The 16,019-nt window shown below is 34.3% G+C and overlaps 1 protein-coding gene across 5 annotated transcripts in view; it reads left to right on the top strand.

Annotated features, from left to right (window-relative positions):
* The window catches only part of ATAD2B (ATPase family AAA domain containing 2B), a 122,278-nt gene that overhangs the window by 29,854 nt on the left and 76,405 nt on the right, over positions 1 to 16,019 (top strand). For all 5 annotated transcript variants that reach the window (XM_070799081.1, XM_070799080.1, XM_070799082.1 and 2 more), the window contains 5 exons: positions 1,157 to 1,232; positions 7,667 to 7,765; positions 11,405 to 11,516; positions 11,829 to 11,944; positions 13,402 to 13,576. In XM_070799081.1, coding sequence (XP_070655182.1) covers positions 1,157 to 1,232; positions 7,667 to 7,765; positions 11,405 to 11,516; positions 11,829 to 11,944; positions 13,402 to 13,576 — 578 coding nt within the window. The remainder of the gene's footprint in view (positions 1 to 1,156; positions 1,233 to 7,666; positions 7,766 to 11,404; positions 11,517 to 11,828; positions 11,945 to 13,401; positions 13,577 to 16,019) is intronic.

Raw genomic sequence — 16,019 nt, forward strand, 5'->3', positions numbered from 1 at the left:
TTCCAGCCCAGTGTTTCTCATGATGTACTCTGCATAGAAGTTAAATAAACAGGGTGACAGTATACAGCCTTGACATACTCCTTTTCCTATTTGGAACCAGTCTGTTGTTCCATGTCCAGTTCTAACTGTTGCTTCCTGACCTGCATATAGGTTTCTCAAGAGGCAGGTCAGGCGGTCTGGTATTCCCATCTCTTTCAGAATTTTCCACAGTTTATTGTGATCCACACAGTCAAAGGCTTTGGCATAGTCAATAAAGCAGAAATAGATGTTTTTTCTGGAACTCTCGGTTTTTCGATGATCCAGTGGATGGCAATTTGATCTCTGGTTCCTCTGCCTTTTCTAAAACCAGCTTGAACATCTGAAAGTTCACAGTTCACGTATTGCTGAAGCCTGGCTTGGAGAATTTTGAGCATTACTTTACTGGTGCGTGAGATGAGTGCAATTGTGCTGTAGTTTGAGCATTCTTTGGCATTGCTTTTCTTTGGGATTGGAATGAAAACTGACCTTTTCCAGTCCTGTGGCCACTGCTGAGTTTTCCAAATTTGATGGCATTAGGTGTGGTCATTTTTTAAAATTAATTTTAATACATATTTATTGTAGTTTTAGTTTACATTTCGCTAATGACTAGTGAAGTTTAGCATATTTTTATGTGCTGATTTGCCAAGATTATCTCTGGTGAAGTATTGAAATCTTTTGCCCATTTTTTCAGTTCAATTGTTTGTTTTTTTATTACTGAAAATTTGAGAATTCCTTATGTACTCTTGATATCAGTCATTGTGATTTACAAATATTTTCTCAGTAGCTTCTTGAAAAAAATTCTCAATACTATCTTTCAAAGAGCAGAATTTGTAATTTTGATGAATTTTAGTTTATCAAAACATTTTAATGGATTAGGCTTTTGGTGGTGTGTCAAAGAAATCTTTGGTTAACCTAAAGTCACAAAGATTTAGTTTAACATTTTTTTTTTGAATGTTTATTTGCAGCTTATAGTGTTTACCACAAAGTATTTATTTTTGTTGTGCTTCCTTTAGACAGCATTTAGAACCTGAAGACAGCTTTTATTCAGAAAATTAACAGAAGTAATTTCTGCTTCTTTAATATATCAGTTTATCAATTTATTATTAATTATTTCTGTATTGTCTTTTTTTTTTTCAAGTACCAGCTCATCAAAAAAAGAGGGAAAATACCCTTTTTGATATTCACAGATCTCCAGCAAGAAGAAGTCATATCAGGTATATTCTGTTAGTTTTTGAAAGGAGGAAATATTTCCATCTATCATTTAGATATCTCCTTAAGTACTACATAGTATAATGCATTACATTGAGGATATAGGTTTTAATGTCATTAATGATAATGCCAGTGAGAACTAAATAGCATCTTCTTTAATTAGTCACTAATAGTTTTTACCCTAAGTGTGACTGTTATCTTCCTGATTCAGTTTGCCAGAAATGATTATTGTTTTAACAATTATGTTCCCTAAAGCTACACAGCTTTCTGGTCTCTTAGTAAGTTGAGTCTAGAGACTCACATTGCATTCATTGGAAGAATTGATTCAGTTAGTCTTTGCTACTTTTAGTTTCCTTTTGCCCTTTCAATTAGATGTACAAAGAGGCGTTTTGATTTTGAAGGACTGTCTTCTCTACTGTGTTTTCTGAAAAGGTAATCGATTCCCCATGGCTCAAAAATGAAATAAACATTAAAAGCTGTTTTCTAGTCTCAGTAGCCTCTCAGTATCCCATAGAAACATTTTTATTAGATTGTATGTCCTTAGAGAATATGTTCATACATATATGTGTGTGTGTGTGTGTGTGTGTGTGTGTGTGTATATATATATATATATATATGTACCAATACATATATTGATTGTTATCCCTTCTTTTTACCCAAAGTATACTGTGCACATTGTTCATACCTTGTTTTTTCACTGGATTTGTTTTCACTGTCTTTTCATTTAAGTATAGCAAAATTTCACATTTATAGTTCTATAACATTACTGTATTTAATATAGATATACTGTAATTTTAAAATTATTTCTTTATTGAGAGTCAGGTTGTTTTCACTGTTTTGCTATTACAGTGTATGGTTTATAATGCATGCCCTTGCATAATCATCTTTTACATGTGTACAAATATGTCTGTAGGATAAACTTATGGAAGTGGAATCTCTGAGTTAAAGAGAATGTGAAATTGTAATTTGATGACCTTCAATGCTGTTGAATCAGCTTGTGGTCCACCCTGCAATGTATGAAAGTCCCTACTTCTCTGTATTTCTGCCAGCAAAACGCATTCTCAAACTTTTGGATTTTTGCCAGTCTGAGACTTGAAAAGGAAATCTTGTTTTATTTTTGAATCTCTTAACAAGAGTATTTTTTCCTGTATTTTTAAAAGACATTTACTTTTTTTTTCCTGAAATGTCTGTAAAGTATGCCTATTTTATAATAGATTCTTGCTCTTTTTTTTAAACTATTGCTAATTTATAAAATTATATGACCATGTGAATCTGCTTGCTTTTAATCTACTTTTAGTAGGTATGACCTAAATCAAATCCCTTATGATTATACAGTGGAAGTGACAAATAGATTCAAGGGATTAGATTTGATAGACAGAGTGCCTAAAGAACTATGGATGAAGGTTTGTGACATTGTACAGGAAGCAGTGATCACAACCATCCTCAAGAAAAAGAAATGCAAAAAGGCAAAATGGCTGTCTGAGGAGGCCTTCCAAATAGCTGAGAAAAGAAGAGAAGCGAAAGGCAAAGGAGAAAAGGAAAGATATATCCATTTGAATGCAGAGTTCCAAAGAATAGCAAGGATACATGAGAAAGCCTTCCTAAGTGAACAATGCAAAGAAATAGAGTAAAACAAGAGAATGGGAAAGACTAAAGATCTCTTCAAGAAAATTAAAGATACCAAGGGAACATTTCATGCAAATATGGACACAATAAAGGACAGAAACATTATGGACCTAACAGAAACAGAAGATATTAAGAAGAGGTGGCAAGAATATACAGAACTATACAAAAAAGACCTTAATGACCCAGATAACCATGATGGTGTGATCACTTACCTAGAGCCAGGTATCCTGGAGTGTGAAGTCAAGTGGGTCTTAGGAAGCATCATTATGAACAAAGCTAGTGGAGGCTGTGGAATTCAAGCTGAGCTACTTCAAATCCTAAAAGATGATGCTGTGAAAGTGCTGTACTCAATATGCCAGCAAATTTAGAAGACTTAGCATGGCCACTGAACTGGAAAAGGTCCATTTTCATTCCAATCCCAAAGAAAGGCAATGCCAAAGAATGTTCAAACTACCACACAATTGCACTCATCTCACACGCTAGCAAAGTAATGCTCAAAATTCTCCAAGTGAGGCTTTTAGCAGTACATGAACCGAGAATTTCCAGATGTTCAGGCTGTATATGGAAAAGGCAGAGGAACCAGAGATCAAATTGCCGAATCCGTTGGATCATCGAAAAAGCAAGAGAATTACAGAAAAATATCTGCTTCTGCTTCATTGACTACCCTAAAGCCTTTGTGTGGATCACAACAAACTGTGGAAAATTCTTTAAGAGATGGGAATACCAGATCACCTTACCTGCCTCCTGAGAAACCTGTATGCAGGTCAAGAAGAAATAGTTAGAACTGGACATGGAACAATGGACTGGTTCAAAACTGGGGAAGGAGTACATCAAGGCTGTATATTGTCACCCTGCTAATTTAACTTATATGCAGAATATATCATGTGAAATGCTGAGCTGGATGAAGCAAAAGGTGGAATCACTTTCAGTAACCTCAGATATGCAGATGACAATACTCTTATGGTAGAAAGTGAAGAGGAACTAAAGAGCTTCTTGATGGTGAGAGGAGAGTGAAAAAGCTGGCTTAGACTAAACATTCAAAAAAACAATGATCATGGCATCTGGTCCCATCGCTTTATGGCAAATCTATGGGGAAACAATGGGAACCATGACAGACTTTATTTTCCTGGGCTCCAAGATCACTGCAGATGGTGACTGCAGCCATGAAATCAAAGCCTTTGCTCCTTGGAAGAAAAGCTATGACAAACCTAGGCAGCGTATTAAAAAGCAGAGACATTACTTTGCTGAAAAAGGTCCATATAGTCAAAGCTATGGTTTATCCAGTAGTCATGTATGGGTCTGACAGTTGGACCATGAAGAAGGCTGAATGCCTAAGAATTGATGCTTTTGAACTGTGGTGCTGGAGAAGATTGAGAGTCCCTTGGAGTGCAAGGAGATCAAACCAGTTAATCTTAAAGGATATCAACCCTGAATATTCATTGGAAGGACTGATGCTAAAGCTGAAGCTCCAGTACTTTGGCCACCAGATGTGAAGAGCTGACTAATTAGAAAAGACCCTGATGCTGGGAAAGATTGAAGGCAGGAGGATAAGGAGATGACAAAGGATGAAATAGTTGGATGGCATCACTGACTCAATGGACATGAGTTTGAGCAAGCTCCAGGAGTTGGTGAAGGACAGTGAAGCCTGGTGTGCTGTGGTCTACGGGGTTGCAAAAAGCCAGACACACCTGAGTGACTGAACAACAAGTAGTTCTTTCTTTATGTAGTATAGAAGTCCTTTGTCACAAATTGCCAGTCTTTTTTCTCAGTTCTTAGTTCGTGTTTTAACTTTGCTTTTGGTTGTCTTTACCAGAAAGTTTTTATTTTTATGTAATCAAATTTATCAGCCTACTATTTTTTTTAGAGGGGCTTCCCAGTTGACCCAGTGGTAAACACTCTGCTTGCCAAGCAGAAGATGCAGGTTCAATCTCTGGATCAGGAAGATGCCCTGGAGAAGGAAATGGCAATCCACCCCAGTATTCTTGCCTGGGAAATCCCATGGACAGAGGAACCTAGTGGGCTCCTGTTTAGAAGAGCCTGGTGTGCTACAGTCCACGGGGTTGCAAAGAATTGGACGTGACTGAGTGACTGAACAACAATTACAATATTTTTAGATTTTGAATTATAGTTAGAAAAGCCTTCCCAAATCCAGAGTGTTAAGGAAGTTCACCTTTGTTTATTTTTATTTTATTTAATTTAGAATACTGATGGTTTTCTTTTTTAAAATTTTTATTGGAGTATAGTTGATTATAATGTTGTGTTAGTTTCAGGTGTATAGCAGAGTGAATCAGTTATGCATATAGCACCTTTGTTTATTTTTAATGTTTCATATTTTACTCTACTTTTGATCCATCTGAGTTTTATTCTTGTGTGAGATTTGTAGTATGGATCCAGCTTTTTTCCCAGGTGGAAAATGAGTTTTTCCAACCTCATTTATTGAGTGAATCTGTGTTTTTTCCATTGATTACAGTTGCCACATTTATTACCGAATTATGTATAATGTATAAATATTATATTACATAAAAGATGTCCTTGTCAATTTTTTTTCTTTATTCTTATATTTTTTCTCAGATGGCTGTTTGTATATATGCAAACAGTTAATTTCTGTATATTAATTGTACCCCACTTCTTTATTGGGAATGCCTCTAGCAAATCCTCTGTAAGATTGATGCTTAAGAAAGATATATTTTATATTTTAGACAATTCGTGGTTGTTAATAATCTTGTCATTGAGGCTTAGAGGATTTTTGTTTTGTTTTGTTTTTTTGGTGGTTGTTTTTGACTATGCTTCATGGCTTGTAGGATCTTAGTTCCCTGACGAGGGATTGAGCCTGCATCCTTGGCAGTGAAATCTCAGAGTCCTAACCACTGGCCTGCCAGGAATTCCTGGACATACATTTTTATTTCTCTTGAGTATATCCCTTGGGGTAGAATTACTGGGCCATGTGATAACTTTATGGTTAATCATTTAAGAACTGCTTGAATGTTTTCCAAAGTGGACTATACCATTTTACATTCTCTCCATCAGTGTATAGGGTTTCCAGTTTTTCATATTCTCTTCAAAGCTTAATATTGTCTGACTTTTTGATTCTGGTCATCCTGATGAGTATAAAATGTATCTCATTATAATTTTTGATGATATGAGGCATATTTTCAAGTGCTTATTGGCCATTTTAATACTTTCCTTTGAGAACTGTCTTTGTGTCCTGTGCCTATTTAAAAATTAGGTTGTCTTTTTCTTACTGACTTATAAGGGCTCTTTATATATTCTGTATTCAAATTCCTTATCAGATATTTGATTTGTAAATATTTTATCCTGTTTCGTGGGTTGTGTTACTATCTTGATGATGTTCTTTGAAGCAAAAAGAACTTTAATTTTGATGAGGTTTAATTTATCTTTGTTGTTATTGTTCATGTTTTTGATGTCGTATCTAAGAATCCATTGCCAAATCTGTGATCATGAAGATTTATTCCTGTGTTTTCTTCTAAGAGTTTTATAGATTTAGCTCTATGTTTAGGTCTTTGATCCATTTTGACTTTCTTTTGTGTATGATGTGGCCCCTTCCCTTTATGATCCATTCTGCTTTTTGTGATATTGTGATACATTTTATAAACCTAGCAATTTGTTATTAGAATTATTTTTATAATTCTGTTTTATTTAAAAAGATTAGAGAATAAAGGCAATCAAGTATATGTTTATAGATTTTGGATAATAACTTTTATTTTATTTTTCTGGGTCTCTTTGTTTGTTCTTGTGAATTCAAGTAATCATCTGGAGTCATTTCTTTAGCCCAGTATGTACACTATTGCTTCTGATCACCTCATTAGAGCTGATGTATTATATTTTTATATATTAGGCTCACAAGACACACACATAGAGTAAATGAACTTGAAAACAGGCATTTTTTCTTAAGGAGGGAAAGAAGTTAGAAAGTAAAATCAAAATTGCAAAGATTGAGTAGGTAACTATTTCAACAGTCTTCCTAAGGTCTTGGGAAACATTAAAATCTGATACAGGATGAAATGAAAAGACTCCTATTAATCAGGAGAAGGAATATTAGACATGTTAAAAGTCTTAATGAGCTGGGGAAAATCTGAGTTTTCTATTGAGGGAATTGGAGTTGAATAGATATGCACAGGGTGTACACCATCCTTGAAGGCCATTCTGAGTTTCAAGTAAATTAATTTACAATGATTCCATTTTGTATGATACCATATTTTCTAGGTATCTTAGAGGTGTCATCAATTATTTTAATAATTAGATTTATTGAGTATTGTTTTTCCTCAAGGATTTTACTTTGATACTTTCATTCCATAGTAGTTATGATTGTAAACTTTTCTTCAAAAGTATGTTTTACAAGAAATTCAGACAAGATATAAGTATCTTAAATCAAAAGTGGAAACTCTTGTCTTCCTATAAACTGATGTATTATTTTTTTTAGCATATGTACTATTTCTGATTGTTTGGAAAATGGGAAAATAAGAGAAAAGGATAAGCTTTCTTTTCTAAGATTTTGATATTATTTATCAATCAGTGATAGACATTCCCTAAATTTGGATGCAAATTAAATTTGTTGTTTGATGGCTTTCTAAATTACCCTATTTAAAAAATTACAGCCTCATTCTCCTCCTGTTTTTTTTTCCTTCTGTTGAAAATTGCATGAGTATAAGGATCTTAATAAATATTTGCCAAATGAATGAGTGAATGTATGTATTTTATACCAAGCTAACAGTAGATGTGGTGCTCAGAATTTTGCTTTTTAAAAGCCCTTTGCTGCTGTAATGATTTTAAGGATTTTACTCTCTTTAAATAGGAGAAAGAAGCATGCTATTCACAGTAGTGACACAACTTCTTCTGATGAAGAACGATTTGAAAGAAGGAAATCAAAGAGCATGGCAAGAGCAAGAAATAGGTTAGTAAATTTTTAATTGTTACTTCCATGGTAGAAAAAAGGAATAACAGTTTAAACTTTGTGATTCTTACCTGTACCAGTATTTTGCTCACAGTGATACTCAACACATTAGAGTAATACACTAACTTGGTTTTTACATAGTAATTTTTAGAGTAGAAATCTAACCATGGGAAACTTCCCATAAATTACTTAACTGTGTTAGTATTCAATAAAACAGTGTGGGAAGATAAAGATAGAACCAGGGGAAGAGTCCAACCTCTATGACAGTTCTTGTTCAGTAAAGAAAGAAAGTGAAAGTGAAGTCACTCAGTCGTGTCTGACTCTTTGCAACCCTGTGGACTATAACCTACCAGGCTCCTCTGTCCATGGGATTCTCCAGGCAAGAATACCGGAGTGGGTTGCCATTTCCATCTCCAGGGGATCTTCCTGACCCAGGGATTGAACCCGGGTCTCCCGCCTTGCAGGCAGACGCTTTAACCTCTGAGCCACTGGGGAAGCCCACTCCTCTAATCCAAATCCATTTAATGAGGCTGATTTTAGATGCTTAAAATGATGATAGCACTCAAGAGTAAGACTTGATTTTAAATAGAATTATTTCAGGAGTCCTTGGGTTTTGTTGGAAACCTTGTTATAGTTTTGGTTTAGTGAATGCCTCTGGTGATCTTTGCTTAAGTAGAGTGACTCATTATTACATGGCTCACTAAAATCTTAAGAGTTTTCAGCGGGGAAGGGAATCAATGTTTTGCCTATTAGAGCATCAAATTATAATTTATCCTTTAAAATTTAAGTTAATGTTCTAGCTTATATGTACAATATGTACAATATTTAAAATAATATTTAGAAATTTTATATTTAGCAAAGCATTTCTATACTTTAGCATTATATATTTACTGTAGAAATATCAAGTTTTCAGTTAGCTGGTCTTGGAAACAAGTTTGGATTGGTGTAGATTATATGCTAGAAAGAGTTCCTTGTGTGGATGACAGAAAGAAAGTGTAGGAAAATCTAAGTTTAAATAAAAGAGTATAATGCCTCTTTAATCTGAACTATTCTGATACCTGCTTTGGAAGTTTTTAAAGTAAGTTCAGATTCAGAAATATCAGTGAAGTTACATTCATTATAGAACCTATACTTTTTTGAGGCTATTTATGTCATCTTTTGGTGTTTATGCAATATTTAAAAGAGGCAGTAGGTTGTATTTTCTTAGGGATAATTAAATTAATATTGTATAGGATTTTGAGTAGCTAAAGATGTATTTTAAGGTACCGACACAAAAAATAAGGCTTAATTTTAAAAACAGGATCTAATATTGGTTTCTCTTGAATTAAAAGAAAGGAAACTTATTTCTTCAATCATGTATTCTGAATTGATATACATAATAACTAAGGATAAATTTAAATATTGTATTAAAGCTTGAGTTTATTTAATGTCATATATAATATTAATAGTGTATATATAGTAGGTCTTTTTATTTTGTACTTATAGAATATCAGGTTTGTTAAGTTTTCTTATTTAGACTAGGTTGGACTCTTTGGGCAAATAAATTCATGACCTTAATTGCTTTGTCTTGTGAATAAATTTATTTCTGATCTATTGAAAAGAATTTAGGAAAAGTAGATCGAAAATATGAAATCTCTTGTCATTTTCTGGGTTATGAGAAAAGGGAGAAAGATAAAAGTGTGTCAAAGCAGATGGCATAAACAGATGGAGAGATATTCCATGTTCCTGGGTAGGAAGAATCGGTATTGTGAAAATGGCTATACTACCAAATGCAGTCTACAGATTCAGTGCTATCCCTATCATATTACCAATAGCATCTTTCACAGAACTAGAACAAAAAAATTTTACAATTCATATGGAAACACAGAAGACCCCCCATAGCCAAAGCAGTCTTGAGAAAGAAGAATGGAGCTGGAGGAATCAACCTTCCTGACTTCAGATTATACTACAAAGCTACAGTCATCAAGACAGTATGGTACTGGCACAAAACCAGAAATGTAGACCAATGGAACAAGATAGAAAGCCCAGAAATAAACCCATGCACCTGTGGGTACCTTATTTTTGACAAAGAAGGCAAGACTATGTAATGGGGCAAAGACAGCCTCTTCAATAAATAGTGCTGGGAAAACTAGACAGCTACATGTAAAAGAATGAAATTACAATGCTTTCTAACACCATACACAAAGATAAACTCAAAATGGATTAAAGACCTAAATGTAAGACCAGAAACTATAAAACTCTTAGAGGGAAACATAGGCAGAACACTCGACGACATAAATCAAAGCAAGATCCTCTATAACCCACCTCCTAGAGTAATGGAAATAAAAACAAAAGTAAACAAGTGGGACCTGATTAAACTTAAAAGCTTTTGCACAGCAAAGGAAACTATAAGAAAGGTGAAAAGACAACCCTCAGAATGGGAGAAAATAATAGCAAATGAAACAACTAAAAAAAGGATTAATTTCCAAAATATACAAGCAGCTTATACAACTCAATGCCAGAAAAACAAAAACCCTATCAAAAAGTGGGAAAAAGACCTATACAGACATTTCTCCAAAGAAGACATACAGATGGCTAACAAATATATGAAAAGATGCTCAACATCACTCATTATGAGAGAAAGCAAATCAAAAGTATAATGAGGTATCACCTCACACCAGTCAGAATAGCTATCATCAAAAAGTCTACAAACAATAAATGCTGGAGGGGATGTGGAGAAAAGGGAACTCTCTTGCACTGTTGGTGGGAATGTAAATTGATACAGCCACTATAGAAGATGGTACGGAGATTCCTTAAAGAAACTAGGAATAAAACCACCATATGACCCAGCAAATCCCACTCCTAGGCATATACCCTGAGGAAACCAAAATTGAAAAAGACACATGTATTCCATTGTTCATTGCAGCACTATTTACAATAGCTAGAACATGAAAGCAACCTAGATGTCCATTGACAGATGAATGGATAAAGAAGTTGTGGTGCATATACACAATGGAATATTACTCAACCATAGAAGGAACACATTTGAGTCAGTTCTGATGAGGTGGATGAACCTAGAACCTATTATACAGAGTGAAGTGAGTCAGAAAGAGAAAGAGAAAGATAAATATCATATTCTAACATGCTGCCATCTATGGGATTGCACAGAGTCAGACACGACTAAAGCGACTTAGCAGCAGCAGCACACATATACGGAATCTAGAAGAATCGTACTGAAGAACTTATTTACAGGGCAGCAACGGAGAAACAGACATAGAGAAGAGACTTATGGACATGAGGAGAGGGGAGGAGAGGGTGAGATGTATGGAAAGAGTAACATGGAAACATATTACCATATGTAAAATAGATAGCCAATGGGAATTTGCTGTATGGCTCAGGGATCTCAAACAGGGGCTCTGTATCAACCTAGAGGGTTGGGATGGGGAGGGAGATGGGAGGGAGGTTCAAAAGGGAGGGGATATATGTATACCTATGGCTGATTGATGTTGAGGTTTGACAGAAAACAACAAAATTCTGTAAAGCAATTATCCTTCAATAAAAAAATAAATTTAAAAATGTGTTAAAGCTTTAAAACTTGTTTATGATTTTAAGAACGTGTAACTTTTTAATGTTATCTGCTTAAATTTTTATGAATTTCAGGTGTTTGCCTATGAACTTAAGAGCAGAAGATTTAGCTAGTGGTATTCTCCGAGAACGTGTTAAAGTGGGCGCAAGCTTGGCTGATGTTGATCCAATGAATATTGATAAATCAGTAAGTTTTGTAAATGGTTTTCTAGAAATACCTCTTTTTTTTTTTTTTGGTCACACAGCTTGTGGGATCTTAGTTCCCCCATCAAGGATTGAATCTGTGCTCCCTTCAATAGAAGCATGGCGTCCTAACCACCATACTGCCAGGGGATTCCCTAAAGTATAATTTTTTGAATTCTGTTTATATATGAACTTTATATTTAAACTTCAGTTCCTGCTGAAGGCATGTATTTTGCAATCATTATCTCATAAATTAAAAAGAAACCTATATATAATTAAAATTATTTTGTACTAAACTTTCCCCCTTCTTTCCAAGGTGCGGTTTGATAGCATAGGTGGATTGAGTCATCATATTCATGCACTAAAGGAAATGGTAGTATTCCCACTTTTATATCCAGAAATTTTTGAAAAATTTAAAATTCAGCCTCCAAGGTTAGTAATGCTAGATGTTTATTATTGTTATTGTTAATTTATCAAATTTCAATTAGTAATTATAAATCTAAATATTATTTATAAATATTTTATGTATATTTATTTGATATGTTCTAGCAATGAGAATTAGGAATGAAAGTTTATTATTTAGAGCTCAAAAGCTGTGGTACTTGAAGTTTATATTTCAGCATTTAAGACTCAGACATAGGATGAGATTCTTTATGCAGGCCTTGAATATACAAGTGGATTGCCCAACTAGATTTTCCTTAATTTAGTCTCCTAAATAGCATTGAGTTTGATACTATATGTTGTTTAGTCTTTGAAAGCACAATTTCAGTGAAGTGTTTAATGATGTGGTATTTTTGAAATGGTAAACTTGATAATTTATTTTTATGATCAGATTAATTGTGTCTGATCATGAGGTGGTTAGCTAGTTAACTATTAGAAAAGACTGAGCAATTATGTCAGAGGAAATTGGGTAGAATGAAATATTCTGAAGATGTACACATAGACTTAGATTTAAACTGCTTAATATCCTTTTTTATTTAAGAGATTTGGTTCTAATTTGTTACTTTTAAGGATGTAGAAAATCTTTTAAAGAGTCATCTTCTATTTGAGTGAGTTAAATGTTGGCCTGTAATTCTACAGTGGCTCTTATGAATCATAATAGAAATTTATTTACTTTTTATATGATATGATCCAATGAATATGATTATATCCATTGGATTCAGTTACTATTAAAAAATAGTAAATTAAAGAAAACCCATTAATGAGAAACTTTAAATAATGGAGTTATAAACAAAATATGTTATAAGCTAAAAGTAATCTTCCTCTTTAGAGAGAACAATTTTTATATTCTTTATAACTTTCTTTTATACATATATGCATATATTAAGTTTATGATTTTGCCTGTATTGTGTGCATTTAAACATTTAATATAAATGAGATTACTCAATAATGCCCTTATGTAACTTTATTTTTCGCTCTATAATATAGATACCTCATATTAATAAATATTGTATGTATTATTCTATTTGACATCATACTAGTATTTAATTTATAGATATAGTGGTGTATTTGTCCCTTATTAATAGATAGCATTTAGATTTTTTAAGAAAGTCTATAACATTCTTTTGAGTATTTCTACATGATTTTGTAAAAAATGTGCAATTTCTGGGTCACAGGGCAAACGCCTTTAATATGTTGCCAAATTACTGTCTCCCCTGAGTGAGCTATTTCTTGCATCCCGAAGCTTGATTGTTTTGAGAACATTCTTGAGGGCTCTCAGCAAAGTGAGACTTTTGCCTGTGGACTACAAAATACAAAAGGCTTTGTTGGTGTCTAATAATAATCAATATACATTAACTCAAACTTATACAGGAGGTGCATACTTTTAAATTGATTATTAGTGCTAATGGTAACACTAATTTAGTTTTATTGACTCTCTATTCCTCTAGAGGCTGTTTGTTTTATGGTCCTCCTGGCACAGGTAAAACCTTGGTCGCCAGAGCGTTAGCTAACGAGTGCAGTCAGGGAGACAAAAAGGTGGCTTTTTTTATGCGAAAAGGAGCGGATTGTCTGAGTAAGTGGGTTGGTGAATCTGAGCGGCAGCTTAGGCTTCTTTTTGATCAGGTAAGTGAAGTCAGCTAATGTGAGAATATCTTCTTAATACTTAATATATTTGGTCTATAAATATTGTACAAATTGTTCATAACAAGTCATATTTACCAATCAGTATGTTAAATTTAGGATCAGTAATTGGAATTTGTATGTCTTAGAGGTATTTAATAGCAGTTTCACTAGTACTAATTTAAGATGATTTACAACATATTTATTGAGGTGGCAACTTGGCATATAATAAATACGATGTTAAGTGCTTTTAAGATCCCTAGATATCCCATATAGCTAATAATCTAACTGAGGGACTAGAACAAGCATAAAAAGCTAAATATCTGTGCAAGAAATATCACAAAGTATATTATTTATTTTCATGAGTTACAAATATGCTAGAAGAATTCAGTATTAAATGAATGCTTTTAAAAGACTGCATAAGGTAAATGAATATCATTTGGGCTATCGTTACTATTTATTTATAACTAACTTTAAAAATACCATTTCCTAATACTTATAAAATTAGTCCTGATATAAATTCACTTTTTAATTATTTGGGGTACTGAAGGAAGTCATTCATACATTGTAATGCAACTTATATCTTGTTATGTCTAAGGAGATTCACATGACACTTTAAAAATGCTTAGAGCAAGCATTTGTTGAATACCCATTACTGAGTTGATGTGTATCAAAGTTCTACCTAATTGGTAAAGCATTTCAAATATTATTTTTAGTTACTGTCGGTATCCATGTTAAAGACTGCTGTGTTCTAGATAGTGGGTCTAGAAAATGGGATAAAGTAAAATTGTTAACTTCAAGGTGTTCAGTGTCTATTGAGAAGTCAAACATATGCAGTCTTCATGTTTCAAGAGGATTTCATAATAATTAGAAAATAATGTAAAATAACATTGGATTTGGGGAGAATCAGCTTGGGAATACTGGCAAATTGTCCAATGACTTAATTTTAAATTTTTGACAGTATTATACTTTTTGCAACTTGATATTGGGTGTAGGAATGTTTCTTGGTTTTATTAAAAACCATAGCATAAATCATGCTGCTTTGTTTTATGTTTTGGTTATTTTGGCTGTGAGGCATGTGGGATCTTTAACTCCCTTACCAGGGATCAAACCCACACCCCCTTCATTGGAAAGTGAAGTCTTAACCACTGGACCACCAGGGAGTCTCCATGCTGCTTTTTAAATCTGTGTTTACTTTATTCGTGTTTCATTTCTATTTCTTTGTGGGCAAGAGATTTGAAATGTTTTCTTTCTTTTTTTTTAAAAAACTGCTTGTAGTCATTATATGTCTTTTTAAATGACAAGAATCTACATTCCTAAATTAAGGATATAATCTGTACTTTAAATGAGATGAAGGAGGCGCAGTTGGCCTTCCATATCTGCCGGTTCTGCATCCACAGATTCAGGCAACAATTTCATCTCATATTGGTTGAGTTCACAGATGTGGAATCCATGGATATATAGGGCTGACAGTACTATGCTATTTTATATAAGGAACTTAAGCATCTTTGTATTTTGGTATCTCTGGGGAGCCTTGGAACTAATGCCCCCCCAACAGATACTGAGGGTTGACCATACAATGTATTGGCTAAGGTTTGGCCTTTGGTGTCAGAAAAATGTTAGTTCATATCTGACTTTACTATTAAGTATATACAAAAGTGAAAGTGTTAGTCTCTCAGTCATGTCTGATTCTTTGTGACTCCATGGACTATAGCCCACCAGGCTCCTCTGTCCATAGAATTCTCCAGGCAGGAATACTGGAGTGGGTAGCCATTCCCTTTTCCAGGGGATCTTCCTGACCCAGGCATTGAACATGGGTCTCCTGCATTGCAGGCAGATTTTTTACCATTTAAGCCCCCAGGGAAGCCCTATTAAGTATATAACTTTAAGTAACTGAAAGCATCTGATCTTTATTGCCTCTTCTATAAAATGGAGCAAATAATGCCTATTTAATTGGACTAATGTGAATTTTTCCTGAAAGGAAGTGTATATAATTGACTCTTGAACCATACAGGGGTTAGGGGCACCAACTTTCATGCAGTTGAAAATTGGTGTTTAATTTTTGACTCCCCCAAACTTAACTACTAACTGCCTACTGTTGATAGGAAGCCTTACCGATAATATAAACAGTTCAGTTCAGTCGCTCAGTTGTGTCCGACTCTTTGCGACCCCATGAACCGCAGCACACCAGGCCTCCCTGTCCATCACCAACTCCTGGAGTTCACTGAGACTCACGTCCATAGAATCAGTGATGCCATCCAGCCATCTCATCCTCTGTCGTCCCCTTCTCCTCCTGCCCCCAATCCCTTCCAGCATCAGTCTTTTCCAATGAGTCAACTCTTCGCATGAGATGGCCAAAGTACTGGAGTTTCAGCTTCAGCATCATTCCTTGCAAAGAAATCCCAGGGCTGATCTCCTTCAGAATGGACTGGTTGGATCTCCTTGC

Source organism: Bos indicus, chromosome 11, assembly GCF_029378745.1.
Source record: "Bos indicus isolate NIAB-ARS_2022 breed Sahiwal x Tharparkar chromosome 11, NIAB-ARS_B.indTharparkar_mat_pri_1.0, whole genome shotgun sequence".
Taxonomy (NCBI): Eukaryota; Metazoa; Chordata; class Mammalia; order Artiodactyla; family Bovidae; genus Bos; species Bos indicus.